The sequence below is a fragment of the Cucurbita pepo genome, chromosome 12, assembly GCF_057944985.1.
Source record: "Cucurbita pepo subsp. pepo isolate OVF chromosome 12, ASM5794498v1, whole genome shotgun sequence".
In the NCBI taxonomy this organism is placed as follows: Eukaryota; Viridiplantae; Streptophyta; class Magnoliopsida; order Cucurbitales; family Cucurbitaceae; genus Cucurbita; species Cucurbita pepo.
This window is the reverse complement of record NC_141809.1, coordinates 15,742,354-15,760,384: the sequence shown is the minus strand read 5'-3', so window position 1 is coordinate 15,760,384 and position 18,031 is coordinate 15,742,354. Positions and strand designations below refer to the sequence as shown.

At 34.9% G+C, this 18,031-nt stretch overlaps 1 protein-coding gene, 1 long non-coding RNA gene and 1 other non-coding gene across 4 annotated transcripts; 1 reads left to right on the top strand and 2 right to left on the bottom strand.

Moving 5' to 3' along the window:
• Positions 1–41: 41 nt before the first annotated feature.
• Positions 42–2,400, bottom strand: LOC111791181 (uncharacterized). 2 transcript variants are annotated; one of them, XR_015423145.1, is made up of 3 exons: positions 1,602–2,400; positions 506–577; positions 42–383 (listed from the first exon to the last, which is right to left on the bottom strand). XR_015423145.1 is itself a non-coding variant. In XM_023672430.2 (2 exons), exons 1-2 carry the CDS (start codon positions 1,987–1,989, stop codon positions 367–369), a joined length of 405 nt encoding a protein of 134 aa, XP_023528198.2. In that variant the 5' UTR covers positions 1,990–2,369; the 3' UTR covers positions 42–366. The 2 variants fall into 2 exon arrangements, 1 of the variants encoding a protein (XP_023528198.2); XM_023672430.2 differs by lacking the exon at positions 506–577 and having other exon boundaries at positions 1,602–2,369.
• A 321-nt stretch (positions 2,401–2,721) lies between these two features.
• LOC111778943 (uncharacterized) lies at positions 2,722–5,521 on the top strand. Its single transcript, XR_015423146.1, has 2 exons — positions 2,722–3,376; positions 4,671–5,521. It is a non-coding gene; the product is annotated as an uncharacterized LOC111778943 (long non-coding RNA).
• LOC111778932 (uncharacterized) lies at positions 4,567–18,009 on the bottom strand. Its single transcript, XR_015423147.1, has 2 exons — positions 17,372–18,009; positions 4,567–4,846 (listed from the first exon to the last, which is right to left on the bottom strand). It is a non-coding gene; the product is annotated as an uncharacterized LOC111778932 (transcript).
• Between the last annotated feature and the right edge of the window lie 22 nt (positions 18,010–18,031).

Sequence of the window (18,031 nt, the reverse complement as noted above, 5' to 3'; positions counted from 1 at the left end):
GGATTGTTTTTTTTTTTTTTTTTTTTCCTTTTTTCCTCCCATTTTTTTTTTTTTTTTTTTTTTTTTTTTAATTGCCCAACAGGCATTTCAAACCGTGGCAGTTACATACGATCAAAAGACTAGAAAACAATGGAAGAAATGAACTGAAACAGTCTCAAAAGTAGGAAGATTCTAACACAATGTTACTCACACAACTTCAAAAACAACAAACTGTGGTCAATAATTCAAACCTCGTCTTGCCTAAATAATTCTAGAGGCAGCACCATTCACATTAACGAGGGCATCTTTACTCATATTCTCCTGTAAGCCCCGCGTGCTCCATCCTAAATAATTTAACCTTCTGGTTGAACCAAAGCCACTTCATATTTACATTTGTTCCCAAGCTGCAGCAACAATAATAACAAATAAACAAAGTTAATAAACAAGAGCATGCCACAAAATGATCAAATTTATCGATACTGCAAAAAATTGCTTAAAACTTGAAACAATAGTTATATGCTGCAACCTCTATTCAAAAGTAGGCTTCCAACACAGAGCAGATACATAGAATTCAGTTGGCGCTACGAGAAAACCCAACCTAATCCCTCCAAACTCCAAATAACAGAGATGAATACCAATTATAAGAATTCAAGTACCAGAAATCCAAAAAATTCAAGTAAAAAGTCCTACAAATTCAAGCATGCTGAACGTGTATGTACACAAAACTCCCAAATTCAAAAAAAAAAACTTAAGCATTCTCATACTTGGCGTCTACATGGAATTTGAATGCATCGATGGAAGTATGAGAAAATAATTACCAAGATATCATACAGGCAATACAGCATTAATATTCTTGCATTTGATAAAGTACTAGCCTAGCTAAAATTTCCTTTAAATTCTTCCTGTAATATGGCAAATGACTCGTTCACTAGTTATTGTACAAGGTAGTAACGAATCTGGCACAACCAGAAACAGAAGCCTAAGAAAATTCAGATTTATACATGTGTGCGTATTGATATAGCCAACCTTCGTTAACAAAATTCAAACTACAAAATCAAGAGAGCAAACATTAAAAGACAAGAAAATTCTGACGTTACTGAACAAGATATAGCCAGATATTCCTCTTCTACTCTCTTTTTTCTAATATTGGGGGTATCTAAATCCACTCCTTGCATTACACTCACGGCCCACCTCATTAATTCACGTGTAGCTACACTAGACATCAAGGCTTATCATATGTTAACCCACAGATCAAAGTCGCTATCCCCATCCAAACCATTACCACACCGCCTTACCAAATCTCACAATCCTTTGAAAATTTTGACACATACACAAACATGTGTTTATATTGACTATATAACAACTTCCATAGAGAAAATTCAAGTAACAAAGCATACAAAACGAAGTAAACATCAATTATTGACAAGATACTTCGCAAGGCAATGGGCAAATAGATACGAATTTTGCATAAGAAAAGGCAGAAGCCTTGAGAAAATTCAGACATACAGATAATATGCATATATTAGTGAAATCAAACTTCAAGCAACAAGATTCAGATAAGGAAATGAAGCAAAACCCAAATCTAATAAACACAAGGAAACAGAGGCAGAAAAGAAACTCGCCATGAAAATCTTTCCGGGGTGTTGGAGCTGTGAAACAACAAAGTATAGAGCGTCCCAACATAGAGACGCTAGAAACTATCCCAACCATGTAGAAAATCATAACGAAAACGAGAATCCAGGGCATCAACATGAAGCCAAGGAAGAAGGTAACCGATCCACAGAGCATCAAAGCCAGCGAAATCCCCAAAAGCAGCGCCGCGAATCCAGTCGGTGACATCTGGGACGAAGGAAAAGTTATCGAGGAAGACGAAATAGCGGAAGATAATTCCAGCACATGATCTGCAAATGGCACCGGCGGGGGCGGCGATCGGAGAATTTTCAAAAGCAGAGACGAAATCTCATGCAAAAATCCAGATTGGGGATCTTGTTGAGGCCTACTCATCGTCATCCTCTGCTCAGAAGCAACCACAAAGACCCCAGCAAAGAGCGCAACAAACAATCTACGGAGGTCGTCGCTAGAACCGAGGCGAATGGATAATCGTAAATGATGATGAGGGTCAGCCAACCAACGAACGACCAGAAGGGATGAATGGGGGAAATGGCAGAGAGTTTGGTGAGATGTGGATAAGTGTGAAGAGTGTGTGTGGAGAGGGTTGGATTACCGAGAAGAATGAATAGTAAAATGACATAGAATTCGGCTGTGAAACGGTGTGGCGAAGGAAGGGAGTGAGTTCGAGTTGAATGGAATATGGATTTTTCTGTGGATTGAAGTCTTTTTGAATGGAGACAAAGGGAAGATAAAGCAGAGAGAAAACTTATCCCCAACGAGAGAATCGAGGAAGCTAAATGTGGCGGGAGACTAGGTGGTCATGCGGGATCCAAAAATGTCGGACACTTGTTACAAATTTATTATTGAGGTACGTGAAAGTCAAATGTGACTACCCTACTCATATTTTGTCATTACTAATTGGCACTGTCTGTGAACAAGAAAAAGGGTTCAAACTGTCTGTGAACAAGAAAAAGGGTTCAAAGAAAGGCAAAGATCACATAGTATCACCCCTACTTACTATTGATACCGTGGTTATGCTTGAGACTTGCACATCCAATTCTCCGCCCAACATCGACTTCCATGAAGATGATTTTGAGTAAGACCATAATGTTGGGAATGAATGTAGCGAACTCGAGAGCCAATTTATGATTTTTGAAAGTCGAGTATTGGAGAGGAATAAATAATCAGAAGAGATGGAAAAAAGAAAGAGGCCTTCAAATTGATAGGTTAAAATAGGCCTTTTTATGGAAAGGAGAAGGGATCTGTCAGAGAAAAAGCTGAGCGTTTGTCTTACTTAAAAACAGAAAATTTGAGTCTCGCGCAAAAAGAAATTCGGAATGCGTTTTTGGCGTTTGCGCTTTTCATATTCATTTCGGTTTCTCTGCGCCTCTCTCCTCCGCTTTGGCATCCTTCTATTGGTCGCCCAAATCGTCTCGCCCTTGCGGTTGCGGTTGCGGTTGCGGTGCTTTTTGTTTTACTCAGTGCCTCCTCCATTGGCCATCGCGCAAAAACAACTCGGCAGATCATGCATCAGATCAATCTTTCGGTGAGGCGATCTCGTTCTCACACTCTGTATCTACCGCTCAGATTATGAATTCTGATGCCTTGCGGTTCGTGTTCGATTGATCAATCGATGGCGGTGAATTCGAAGGCTGTGCTTGGCTCGATCTGTAAAAATATAAAAATATTAGTACGATGAGCTAGATCGGTGGAAGGACGGTAAACTGCTCCTTCTGCTGCATGTGATCTGATTTTCGTTGGAGAGCATGGTATCTCGATGATCCAGGTAACGATTCATGATTAGTTTGATTATATATATTGCTACTGTTTTTTGTGATTCCACTTTGTCGACTCGTTAATAATAAACTTGCTTTCTCGATTACCTAGAGATCTGATGGTTTAAATCTTGGCGTTTCGCCGGGCTGGTGACATGCGTCGCCGCCGGCATCTGAACGGTAAAACAGTAGTAAAGCTAATCTTGAGAAAATCGAGCTTGAATATTGATTTTTCATTTTTAGATGCCCATTTGCGGTCATGGAGCTCGCTTGCGTGTCCCATATGTGCATTTTTTAATTTATTTTTCCAGTATCTTTCGTTGACATAGGAGTAAATATGATTTTATTTTTCCATGTTTTTTACGATCGTCGTGTTCAACGTGAGCCGCACAGGGTTGGTTTGTCGAACAACGTAAGCTCTGACATTGGATTTGTTTATTTTCTTTTTTTCAAGAGTATTTCGGATCTTTTAGTACATGTTATATGATATATTTGTTTTAAAAGTACGGTTGCATGATCCTAAAACGATTGATCTTACTTTAAATATATGCTATCAAGTAATATAATCATAAATCAGCACATTCGAAGTTTAAAAAATATATATTAATTTAGAAGAAATTTATAGGACGTTGAGTTTTTTTTTTTTTAAATAATTTTTTAACCTTTTAATATGTCAACTGGTAATTACCAGATCATAGTAATTGGGTAGTAAGAATCTCTTAAATTGTACTAGTTTTTCCCCCCTTTTTAAATAGAATTTTAAAAGAAATATACCGCAAGTAAAGAGGGAGTCCTTCGATCTAGGGTCGCTTCCAATTGTCATGTCCATGAATATGTACCTTTATTGTGAAGAACCTCAAACCCACTGGAGTCCTTCGATCTACGGTCACTTCCAATTGTCATGTCCGAACAAGCCCTGACCAGTGACCATACCATCAGCGGTTTTTTTCAAGAAAATTTTCAAAATGGTCTTCGAGCTCTTTTCAGGAAACAATCAATGCCACGGTCGATGACATTGTTTTCCCAAACTTATCGGGGTGCCTCTTATTCCATAGGTGTGAAAATATAAGCCTCCTCAGCTGACACCAAGCAGGCTTCGCTAACTAAAATTTAATGGAATCAAGAAATAGAAAAGATTACAAGTGTTAATGAAAAAATCTTCCCAAGAAGAATAATATGGCTGACGGTTGGTAGAAGAGCATCAAATAAGTGTTTGCTGCATGGCTCATTTATAGACCCTGATAATTATGCATACTACAACTGTTATAATCAGACATTATATAGTATGCACATTCGCTTGTGCAGGTTAGCAGGGTGTTAAGGAATTCTTACAGTTACGTTCCTATTGTTTTATTTCGGACTATAACATCAGACACAGTATTGTTTGTGGAATTTCACTCATTAAATGACTGGCTGTTGACCATACCTATAGCCATTTCCATGTGGTCTGTCCAACAGTCATCTTCCATCATTGCCTCAATCTGCAAGTAAGTAGAGCAGCCATTATTGATTTTCCTCTCCTAAATGTAACTTTTAAATTCCTTGCTGGTATCCGGTTTCAAGATTTGTATCAGTCAGAACAATGTGCAATGGCAGAAGCGTACTCCCAGTAAGCGATTCGTGGAATAACTCATCATATTTGGAAATCAGGTAAGGTTTCTATATATATATATTTGCTCATATACATCTACTTTTTGCAAGTATCTTTCTAAACATTCTTAGCAACAGATACAACAACATATGCCAACTAGTTTCAATTTTTTAAAGCAACAGTGATAACTATGGAATAGTCTTTAATTGCTATTGAATTATATATCAATTCAATCACACTTGAGGATCAAGCAGTTAGTTGTACATGTTTACATCTGAGCCTCTGCCCAGAATCCCTATGAATCCGCACATTCCACAAAGTTGCAGCCTTGAGAGTCAGTTTAACACTTGAGGATCAGGGAGTTAGTTCTCCTTCTCAAGTTAAAGAGGCTGTTCAAGTATATTTGAGGACGTCCTTGGTTGCGTAGGTGCAGTACAAAGTCGAGAATGGGTGGTTTCTAGTTCCCATCCCTTCTTCATTTACAACCCACCACCATATATCAACTTTGTGATTGTAAAAAGTTCTGATAGAGAGGGAGTAAAGAGAACAATTTTCTTTTGCATCATTCTTTTGTTTGTGCCAGAGTTTTTTTTTTTCTTTATTTTCTTCTTTTGCACACTGATTTGGGGAAGAGTAAATTGTAGAATGTTTATATTTGAGTCCATACAATCTAGGCCAAAGTAGCTCACTTGGAGTGGGAAGAAAACTTTGTGAATGGCAGGAACGCAAAGGAGTAGTGTAGAAGTCATAGAAAAAGATGCCTCGAAGCATATGGTCATGTAAAGATGAGGGTAGGACGAGGGAAAATTCCACATGGGATGGGAATATGCGTGCTTATGTTATGCAAAAAAGAGAATCTGCATATGGAAGCAATGATAATGGATGGATCAATCTAAGGAATGTGTTTAAGTAAAAAAAGTAAGGTCGAAGATTGTAACTCTGTCGGAACATGGAAGGTATTGTCAGTAATGAAGGTAATAACAAGAAATAACCTGATAGGAGATTTGGTATTTCCAAAACTTCAGCCCAATGGGCAGCTATTAGTGTTAGGGTATGCAAAAAGAGAAACTGTCTCCTAGTTGAATGGACCTGATCTCATGATTAAAAGAGAGAAAAGTTGCCCGTCAGATGGAGTTGCTGCTCACACCATTCATCCACTATTCCATGTTTCCCAGTTGAGACTGGCTAAGGGATCTAATTTTAATCCTAGCTTATAATTAGGTCATTTACATAGAGCAGAAATGTGCTTATATCTTTATTCTCTCATGGAAGTGTTCCAAGAAGCTATTCGACTCTACCATAACAGTTTCACCTTTAAGACAATCTGAAAATTTAATATGCCTCAAATTAAAAAAAATAAAAAAATAAATAAAAATAAAAAAAATAAAAAAATAAATAAAAATAAATAAATAAATTAAGCAAGGTGAAATTTTGGGTTGGATAGTTCGGATGAAGTTACAGTTGGTGATGTAATAAAGGAATGTTAGGTAAAAAGGCCTTAATAAAGGGAGAGTCATAACCGTTGGAAGAGTTGTACTTTCCCCTCCAATTTGCACGAGGCATATCAACCCCTTATGCTATACAGCTCTTAATGGTCTAGAACTTGTTTAATATACTTCCATACCCCTATTGGGTGAACTGTTTCCACATTGAACTGTAACTTTTTATTTGTGAGTTAACTAAGACAATGTAACGAAGGGAAGCACTTTTTCTATCTTGAATTCAAATAATAATGATGTTATATTGCCACAATATGAACCAGGACAACATATTCGACCCAGAACTTCTGTAAGATTTATTAAAGAACTTGTTAGTCACTCTTGTTATTAGGTCAGCCCAACCCGACCTTAAATGTGAAAGCTTAGTCACTTTTAGGCTTGGATCGAGCTGGCCCAACCTAGCCAAGCCCACCCAATGGATTAGAGTTTCGGGCATACTTGGGTCGGGTTTGGGCCTGTCCAATATTTAATTATTTAATTGTTTTTTTATATTTTCTTAATTAAGATGTTTTTAAAATTTATTGAATTTCTTTTAATTTTTGGTATTTATGTTATTTCTATTCGACAAGTGATTGATAAAAGTTCATTTAAAATTTTCTTTTTTTATGAGTTCATCACGCTTTTGAAAAAATTGTACTGTAACCATGATATTCAAAATTATAAAAATATATTTTAAAAAAAAAATATTAAAATTTAATCTCTTTTTTAATGTATAAATAACTATATATCTGGATGGCCCAATCATATATTATTTGTTATTTATACTAATCATTGAGGGACTCGAAAAGAACTTTTTCCATCAAGAAGAACACAACTTCCATTGTGGGGGGAAAAATACACACGAAGGAATTTTTGCAATGCTATTTTATATATAATTATTATTTTTACTATTACTATTATTACTATCATTTTATTTTATAAATTGTCACGTTGGCTTCCATTAAAGTATTTAACAGATTTTGGATTCAAATTGGGAATATTTCCTAGATTTTAGGGACTTGGTTGTTCAATTTTAAGACCTAGGATTAATTTGACACAGATCTCAAATCTTAGGGACAAAGAATATAGTTTATCCAAAAGGAAAAGAAAAGAAGAAAAACATTAGACAAATAACAGGTAATTGCTGAATTTTTAGCTATTGAGACCAAATTGGAGGCAAATGAACCTATCTTAGGTCCTAACTTCCTTTCAAGAACTTGAGACCCAATAGGAGGCAATGAACCTAGGGCTAACTTTTTTTTCCAAAAACTTCTCTCATACTTGAAGATTCTCCTAACACGTTCCTCGTGACACTAAATAAGGTTACATGCTAAATAATCACACCCTTCTATCACAAAATGGATGGAATAAGACCACAAGAGGAGTCCATATTTAAAAAGGAAGCCCAGAAAGTCTTTAAAATCTTGTTCCTATTCCCACAAAACATGCTACATATTACGGAAGCTTCCTTACATTATGTAACCTTAACATGACAGATGACGTTCAAGATGTAACCAATGGTGTTAATGTTCGTAAATAATCTTCTTGGCAAGGAATCTAACCCGACTAGAGCTATCCCCAGCCCAAACCAACCATTATCCTAGAAGCACAAAGAACCTAACAAGCCTAAAAAGTTTAAGATATCCCAAAGTGGGTTTCTCAGGCCCTAAGAGTGCCCTCAATCTTTCATTTAGATCCGTTAGTGGGAGGGCTATATTTGCTTAAAAGTTTCCAGGGGGAATCACCATATACACTTCTGCACGTAGGGGCTCACTAGGTTGTGTAGGACAACATATAAGACAGCATAGTTGGGTCATTGATGGCCAACATAGATATTGATAATTCTTTTAAATCTCAAGAATGCCTATGGATGAACTTCCATTAGGTATGTTAAACATTTTTTTTTATCATTTTGTTCCCGACTACTCTATTGTCTTGATTCTACATCGAGTCGAGACCTTATAGAGATGAATTCTAGCAACTATTGCTATGACACTGCCTAATGATCTCTATCACTTTATTAGATAAAGACCGGCTTACCATGCAAATCATGGACTACCGTGATAGATGTTAGCAATAGTTGAGCTAAGACTAGCTTAAATTTTTAACCAACATCTAAATCTAAACCCTTATCAATCTAGGCTAGCTTCCAAAAATTATTGCTCGTGACATTTGAATGGTCGTCCTTTACTCCATGCTTTTTGGTGTTAGTTTACTCCATGCTTTTTGGTGTTAGTTTACTGAGTCTATGCTACGCCTTATGGAGATGAATTCGAAAAATTATTACTAAGATATTACAAGGTGTTCTCTATCACTTCACTAGGTAAATACTAGCTCATCAAATACTTCTTTGAGCCCAAACTAGCTTAAATTTTCCACCATCCCCTTGCGAGTTCTAGAATAGCTTTAAGAAACTATTGTTCATGACATTTGAGTGCCATCTTATACTCAATGCTTGTTCGAACATGCTAATCAAGAACAAATCCTTGGGTTTATATTTTGAAATGTACCTTCAAGACATCCTTTCATTTGAACACCATTATGACAATTGTGCCCGTGCCAACTCATTTGTACATTCCACGCCAAAGTCCAACCTTGTTTTGAAACGTGTGACCCATGGGAAGAGGCACACAACTAGTCCACCCTTGCCTCTAGATATTTTCCTAGATTTACATTCTAAAAAAAAAATGCCTAAAACATTTGTCTTCCCATGCTCACTAACAACACACGAGTAACATCACACATGTCATGACGATGGTGCAACACTGATTCCCTCTATAATATATTTTAAGGTACCTTTGATCTAGTAGGTGTCAAAGTCACAAGTAAAACGAAATAATAATAACTCCATCACCCTCCTTTTGGCCTTCCATGTCTCACCAAATACAAATATGTTCTAACTGTAAAACCACTCATCGAAACGCACAATGCAATTCCTACTTTTGAGATTAATCACCTAGGCCCATTGAGCTCTACATATACTTCTAATCTTATTTATGCTTTACCTAGGTCCATTCCACGCTCCTAATCCTCTTTCGTTCTATCCCTACATTACATTTCTTTCTTGATCTATTAACTTAGCCAATGGTTGACAAACATATGTGGCCATCACTTCAACACTTTTTAGGTCACAATCCACTCTTCTGTTAAGATGGTTCGCTATGCATTTGAGAATTCTTGGTAGGCTTTTCAATTGCTTTCACTGGGAGGGACTCTTGCACTTGATAATGAAAGCCTCTCAATTTATTTGCCGCATTTCAAGAAAGGCCCTAGTTTGAAGAATAAGTATTTCTAGCCTATTAGTAACCACTGCCCGATAAAAGGTCATTTTGAAGAATTTTAGCAGAAAAATGAGAAAGGTGCTTAGTTTGTTCCTCGAATCAAGGGGCTTACGTTGGTAATAGACATTTTGAATTAGGGTTTAATGTTTTTCTTTTCTTGAAGGGCAAATTTTCAATTGAAAAAGATGAAAGATAATGGAGTCATCATTTTCGGGAAGGGTTTGAGAAGTATATGACCGGAGCAAGTTGGAAACTTTTTTATACAATTTAATCGGGAGTATTTGTGGAAATTTGGTCGTAGTCAACTAACTTCTCAATTTTAATCAATGGCGGACCAAACAAAATGGTGGGCTTTACAAAATGCTCATCTCTCTTATTTGCATCCCCTTAATTCTTTTCCTTTTGTTGAAATTTGAAAATCCCAAAAATATGGCTCCTGACGTTTAAAAGAATATTTTCTTGATAAGAAACATAAGTTTCATTATCAAGAGAACTACAAAAGGAGGGGAGATGAGATATCCCCACAGACCAACGGGTTACCAAAAAAATGTGGTCCAACTGGTAAATCTGAATTAGACTATAATTAGAAAATAATGACAATAATAATAACAATAATAATAACAATAATAATAATAATAATAATAATAATAATAAACGAAAGAAAGAGAAATTGAAGTAGAAAACCAGACAGAAATAAAAGTGACCAACAGGTAGCACGACTAAGTCTTTGCACAATTTTTATATCTACTAATTGTTAATAATTTTGGAAACAAATAACTGCATTTTTAGAAGAAATCAAATAATTACTTGTTAATGGACATAATTTCTGTCAACTTCGAATTAAATAAATTGTCGATTAACGAATGTTATTTATAAATAATCTATATAAACATCGTGGACTAAAGAGCTCCATGTCAGGTTAAATTATATTTTTCCCCCTCAATTGCGGAGTTTTATTTCCATTAAATTTTCTCTCTTAAATCCTCATTTGAATTCAATATGATTTTATTTATTGGTCTCGTTAGACTTAATCAACCTATAACTCACATTCTCACTAAGCTCTCTTATGTTTTTTAATCCTCACCCACGCAACTCCCCATCTCTGCCCATTACTCTCTCTCGAACGTCACCCTCTAGAAACACCCTCTTCCGACGCCCGACTGCAGCGACGCTCACGCCGGTCGTCGTCAGCATGTCCCTCTCGCACAACGTGTATATCTTTCTCTTTTCGGGTTCCTTCTCCCTCCCATACTTGTTTTTGCTCCACCACACAACACCCCAGTACTGCCGTCTCCCCTAGACAACCGCCAGACTCTAATAGTCGCTGCCGATTCTGCACTGGGGGCAAAACTTACATTTTGTGTTCTTGATTTCAAGTTTTCTTTTTTTTTTTTCTTTTTTTTTCTAATTTCTCTTTGGTATCATCTAAACTGTTCTCAATCAACACCTACTTGTCCAATCTCTTCTGTCTAGTTTTAGATTAATTTTAGGGTTGAGTTCATTTGGTTTCGAGAACCAAGATTGGTTAAGAATCACTTGGGTAACTTCCTTATCTATTTTTTTTTTTTATAATTTTCAATTGCTAGTTAAGTGTTTAACCCTTTGTATTAATCTAAATATTCTTAATAGATTGGGTGAGAATCGCTTAGGCTGAGCAAGGATCATTATAGATAAATTAATTGTTGAAATTTCATTCTAAGCTAAGTAACTCTCCTCATGGATGGTCTTAGGCTGGGTTGGATACATGTGAATTGTATTATGTGTTAAAGTGATGCATTGTATATAATGAAACAAATATGATATTAATACATCTATTGGTACGTATAAAAGAAAAGTCGATTATGAGACCATATGCATGAATGTGAGTGCTATGTATTATCATGATAAATATTGTGAAAATTACCCATTTATTGTCATGATTACGAGACACTATGACAGATTAAACTCAACTCTACTTGCAAGTGTCAATCCTCCTTCATTAAGGTAAAATCTTCTAAGATTTCCGCTTATACACTAAGAATTGGTATGATTTAGAAACTGGGTTGATAGTCTACATTAACCATGGAAAAATAAAAAACTTGACCGAAATGATTTAGGTCGTATATGTTCTTGTTGCATATCCATGTATGCAAGTTTTGACCCATTAAAGGAATTTCAGTATTTTTAATGTGGAACCTTTTTCGGAAAAAAAAAAAAAAAGAAGAAGAAGAAGAAAGAAATAAAGAAAGAAAAGCAACAATAGACTAAGGAGTGATGGGTTGATTGTTGGTTGTATCATGAGTCGATGTCAGCATGACTTTTGCCTCCATTTTAATTTATGTTTTTATGTTTTAATAGTTTTATTTGAGAAGCTATGTTACGAGGAGGTTTGAACTGGACCAAAGATGTATTGTGTTTCAATTTTTCTCTTTAATATATATTTTAATCTCAAATAAACTATTTGCGTCCATATGCTTGTGAATTTTAAGATGAGGACAAATCCTTCCAATTTCTAGGGTTGGGCATAAACTAGAAGAGAAATTCGAAAAACTTGACAAAAAAAAAAATTGATGTTCCAACATTGTCCAACTGGATCGGGGCCTTCGTTAAGGAAAGGAATTCAAGTACGGCTGATTTTAGACACGATTTCTTGTAAAATGAGGAGTCAATTATAGCCCAAGCATGAATCAAAGAGGCGCCCCTCTTACGATATTCTCAAGGCTACCCTCTAGGCCTACAACTAGAGGGTATTTTCGACATTCCAAATATGCCAAAGTCTGCAATTATTAGTCCGAGTACTCACTCTTTTGGGTCTTTTCATATCGTGTGAACTTCAACTGCTATTATATATGTAGAACTGTATGTTGCAAGGAAGAGATCTCTTAAAAGAAAGCAACTTTCAAATGTACGATTCAGCAAAGGAGGAAGTTCTTTACGGAAATCCAAATAATATAAAGGAAGCTTGAGCATAATTTCACAAAATCAGACAGACTCCCAAATGCGCCACCAAACCTAACACTGAAAGCCTTATAAACCTGATTATGGAATGCCTATAAGGTGATGACTTTCTGTCACGTATGTCGGAGTGGGTGGTGCTCAGTAGCTAATCTAATTTACAGTTTTGAATTTTCTGCCAAAATAAAAGCTTTTTTTTAACTTCTAATCACTCATATGGGTATTTGTGTAAGGAGGGGTGTACCGTGTGTGTGTGTTTTTTTTTTTTATAAATTTAACAAAAAAATTAAACTTTATTGAGAAATATGAAAGAATAGCATAAAAAACTGCCAGAATTCTAACAGAAAAAGACTCCAATATAAAAGAATAAGGCCTAATTGATAATTACAACTACTTCAGTCATTTAAGCTCAAACCACGGTGTCAAAACCTGGAGACTTTCCACACATACTCTCCTCGTATAAAAACTACTTTTCCCTAAGGTCAAATCCCCTAAACACCAGCCAGAGTTGACGGACATTTACAAGAGAGGGGAAAATAGCATGTGGCCTATAAATTTGATGATGGAGTGCATAGACGGGCTATCTGTCAACCACATCATAATAACTTACGTTTAGATGTCTAAAAGAGAGTCGAGGAGTTTCCTTCACTATATTTTATCTTAGGTAAAAGCAGAAATTATCTTTTTAGATTGCTTCAGAGAGGAAGCTCTTAACTCTCTAATTCAGCATTCGAAGCCAAAGAATTTCATAATTTATTTTCAAGATCCAAAGAAACCAATCTTATGTATACGGGTAAAAAAGTGTTTTATGTTTCAAAATATTAACCAATATCATTACTCATAACGAAATATAACAATGAGGCAAAAGGAAATACTACCAATTTAGCCTCTTTCAATTCACTCTTGGATTTAAAATTACCCTACTTGACCAAATTACCCTACTTGACCAATAGCTTTGGCAATCTTCTACATCCTGAACTTTAGGGAACAAAGATAGGGCTAATTTGATCACAAAATGAACCTAGCTCCAAAAAGTTGAACTAACTTCCATTCACCGTCTAACTTTCCAACCCTATGATACAGAAATAGAAATAAATTTATAATCTCAGCTCCAAGTCCATTATATCGGCATCTTAATTACTTAGACTATTCAAGATAATTTTAGCTTTGTGTGTATATATACACACTAAACGTATTCAAAATAAATGATCTAATCTTTTAAAAAAGAGTTCCCAGCTCTAAACAAAAAGAGAACCAAATCCTCATCATTGCTTCCTAAGAAAGACTACTCTTGGCTACCTAAAAAGAAAGAAAGAAGAAGAAAGCAGGGATACATTTACAAAACATGGAGAAAACACTAGATTAGGAATGGCGTAAAAACCCGTGACTTGAATGTGACCTTTCCAACACAAGGATATATCTTTGAATTTAGTTCTTTAAAACTGGATATGATTATTTTTATTCATTTCAACGATTTATATGTACACAATTGGATTTTAATTTATGATGAAATAATGACACGCAATATTTCAAGAGGTTAAAGAAGCTAGTTATATAATGTCCTAATATTTTGAAGCCGACTTACCATTAAAAAAATTAAACTCTAATAAAAACAAAATCTAAGGTAACAATGCACTTAAAGCAAGATAAAATTCTGTTATTTTTTTACGAAGGCGAATGAATAAATAAATAAAAGATCAAAAGCTTCAATCATTGTTCTAGAAATACTCAAAAGTGTACAAAGCATTTGACACGGTGCATTTATAAAGTGTTTCATATATGCTTTACATATGTGAAGTAAGTATCAAAGTATTCAATGTACATTCAAAACGAACACATCTAAAATGAAAGGTCCAAACTTCCTAGCCAAACTAGCAACTATCAGGTAGAGTGTTTCTAGATCGGATCGGATCAATTTAAAGGAATGCTTTAGACTAACACAAAAGTTATTCCAACTCAATCCATAAGTTTCAAAAGTTTTAGATTGTTGAATTCGGTGAACCCTCCTAATTTCATCAAGTCAGGGGCAGAGTGAATGGATTGCATGTAAGAAGTTGCTGGTTAGAGGGGGAGAGAGAGAGAGAACTACGAAGGAACCAAGAAAAGCGTAAACGAGGGCCTTCTTCATCATTGAATGCCCATGTCGGTTGACACCAAAACCGAATGAAGGGAATCATTTGTTGGATAACCTAATATTTTGTTAAAAGGGAAAATAAAAAGAATTGATTCAAATGCATTACACATCAATTGGGTGAAGTTGCCGGAAATGTGCTTTTTCAAAAAAAAAAAAAAAAAAAAATGAAATGTATGCTTTTTTAGTAACTAATCTTTGGATATTTTTTCAGTTTAATTTTATCTTTTAGGTCTGAATACTCTTGCAATTTAGTTTCTTGTCGTGAGTAAATATTCAAACTACTTTATGGTACGAGTGAATTAACCAAAAATTAAAAAAAAAAAAAAAAAAATCATATATGAGATGAAAACTCAAGATTGCTACAAATGTCTTAGCTTTTTTCTCTTGCACAACTCTTTTTCCTCTCATAATTTTTCATTCATGCACCATGTACAAAGTCATATAGGCTTAGCATAAATCGATTTTATCATTTACAACGGAATAATTAGATTAAAAAGTGTTAAAATACAAAGTCTATTTCATTTTTTATTTTCTATTTTTAAAAACTGTAGTTATTTCCTCACAATTTTTTTACTATAGTCTTACTTCTTCTAAAGAAACAATTAGTTTCATAGTCAAATTATAAAAACAAAAACTTCTGTTCTTTCAGTTTCAAAATTGATTTGGATATTGAAAACATTTGTAAAAATGTGTTGGGTTACAAAGAACCTTATAAATGAAAATAGTATATATAAATATAATTTAAAAAAACAGAAGATAAAACATGAAATAGTTATCAATCTAATATACTCAATACATTTAGTATTTTCAGAATAACTGACATTGAAAACTGCTAGTTCACCAATGACACCTAAATTCTGCATAAACCAATTCTATCAATAACTAAACGCAGGGATTAAACTGAAAAGTGTTAATATAAGATATTAATTGAAATGCCAAATTTGACAACGGTATAATTTCGAAGTCCTCAGTAACAAAAAAAAAATCCACAAAAATATGTATTGTTTCTGTGTTTCTTCTCAAGTGTGTTGATCTCACACTTAACCAATAAGTTAATCAATCCCAACTGCTGAAAACTATTTTAGAAACAAAATCGTGAATCTAAAACTGAAATAATTTTCCTTTTCAAACTTGGTTACCAAATAGCCTCATATATATTTCGGGTCAAAACACAGAATAGTAACTCCATGATCATATTAAACTAATTTAATGTAAAATATAAATAATTTGGGTTGTTCAATAACTATTTAATTTGTTTGTTCTTGAAAGTTTTAAAATTAATTTAAAAAAAAAATAGATTGGGCTAATGAAAATCATGATTGAAAAATAGTAAGAAATCAAGCTCTATCCTTTAAAATCTAAAAACGATATACAAGGAATTAGTAACAAATTCGGAGACCTATATAGCAATTTTTCGTAATGATCGTTAATTTAGAAAAACGTGGATGTCAAGTTGTCGACAGACTAGTAAGAAAACCATGATAATCACAAAAAGAAAAAAGAAAAAAAAATTATAAAGGTTACTTGAAATTGATAATACACTATTCACAATTGATTAAATATGCTATATAGAAAACATCAATTTTTTATTTTTATGAAAAAATAAACATAATCTCTATTAAGTTGGACCACCTATATTGCAGTAATTTAAAGTACATTATATATTTAAAGCCACACTTAAATTTCCGAGTCTCAGAATATTTAATCCAGGAAAAAATGCAATGAAAACTTCTTGTCATTATTCTAAGTTTTTTGTTTTTGTTTTTGTTTTTGTTTTTTGTTTCTTGTCTTATTTTCTCATCTGTAATCCTCATCCTAGTTTGATGTTGACATCTAAAAGATAATACTAAAACGGATTTAGAATTTTGGCTAAATTATTCAGTGATAAAAGGATAATATAATAATATTAAGACTGACGAAATCATTTAAAAGTATATATGTATATGTTAAAGAAAAGCTATTGAGTGGCGTGTTTGTAGTTATATGGCTTAAAAATATTTCTTTATGTACAGAATTACAAGTTTATGCAATCACATATGCTGCAGACAGCACGTAAATCCTGAGACGAAACCAGGGACAGACGAGAGAAACATTCAGGAAGAAATCAGAGAGCGACACAGCGTCGGAAAACTAAGTTTCAATAATTATCCGAGAAAATCTCTCAAAGATCAAACAGGCCTGCTTTTCTTGGCCGATATCAGGAAGGAAATACTCGGGAGAAAGAATCCAGGGACGATGGGATTAGAAAAGAAAGATTCGAGGAGAAATCAGATCGAACAAAGCACCGGAACACTAAACCCCATCGATTTTCCTAAGAGGTTCTCTTTCAGAAAAATCAAACAGAAAAACGAAGAATTGCATTTTCTTCGTCGATACCACAGAAAGCAGAGTTCACGAAGAAAACGCGCTAAGACTATCACAGATTTTCCGATGGCATAAATCACTTCAAATAGCAAGCATAAAAAAAACAAAAGGCAATAGTTCAAGTTCGTTCAAAAGGCATACAGCTACAGCTTGCACTACCATAATCGATAGGAACAAACACAATCGGAGAAAAACAAGAAAAACAACGAAGGTCAAAAGCGTACCTGTTTCCGCTGCAAAACTCATAGAGGCGGCCGCGGTTGGTGAACAGAGAACAGAGAGCTCTCGGGCCTTCTTTATCAATCCAGCTCTTCTCTTGCAGAATGTCACATGGCGATTACACCTATCTTCGATTCGCTTCACCTCGATCTTCTTCCGTCCCATTTCTCTGGTGTCTCCACAGTCAACCCTAGTTCCTCTTTCTATTCTCTTCACCCTCCTTTTTATCTTCATCCAAACGAATCACAAAACTTAGGCCCGCCTTTTTTGGTCTGTTTTCTTTCTCTCCTCTTTTTTCCGTTTTACCTTCGCTTCGAGCACCTCACTGTAGAGACTTAACAACAGCAAGGGAGGGAGGGGGAATAAAAAGAAAAAGAAAAAGAAAAAGAAAATATAAAAGAGGAGCGTTTTGTGCTGACACGTGTCGAGCTTTGGTGAAGTGTGTCAGAGTAGTTGTGGCTGCGAAGCCCTCACGCATTGTGCGCCTTTTTAAAAATTAAATAAATAAAAAATAAATAGTATATTGTACGACTCAATTTATACCGCATATTTTGGAGGCGTTTTGTTGTAGTTTTTTTTAATCCTTTTTACTTTTGGGTGAAAATTGAAGTGCCAAAAAATGGAAAGTCGTAAGCCCAAGGACCCGTCCGTGGCTTCTTTTTCTA

Excerpts from the sequence above, each read along its gene's own strand:
- LOC111791181 (XM_023672430.2), bottom strand. The coding sequence starts at position 1,989 with ATGACGATGAGTAGGCCTCAACAAGATCCCCAATCTGGATTTTTGCAT.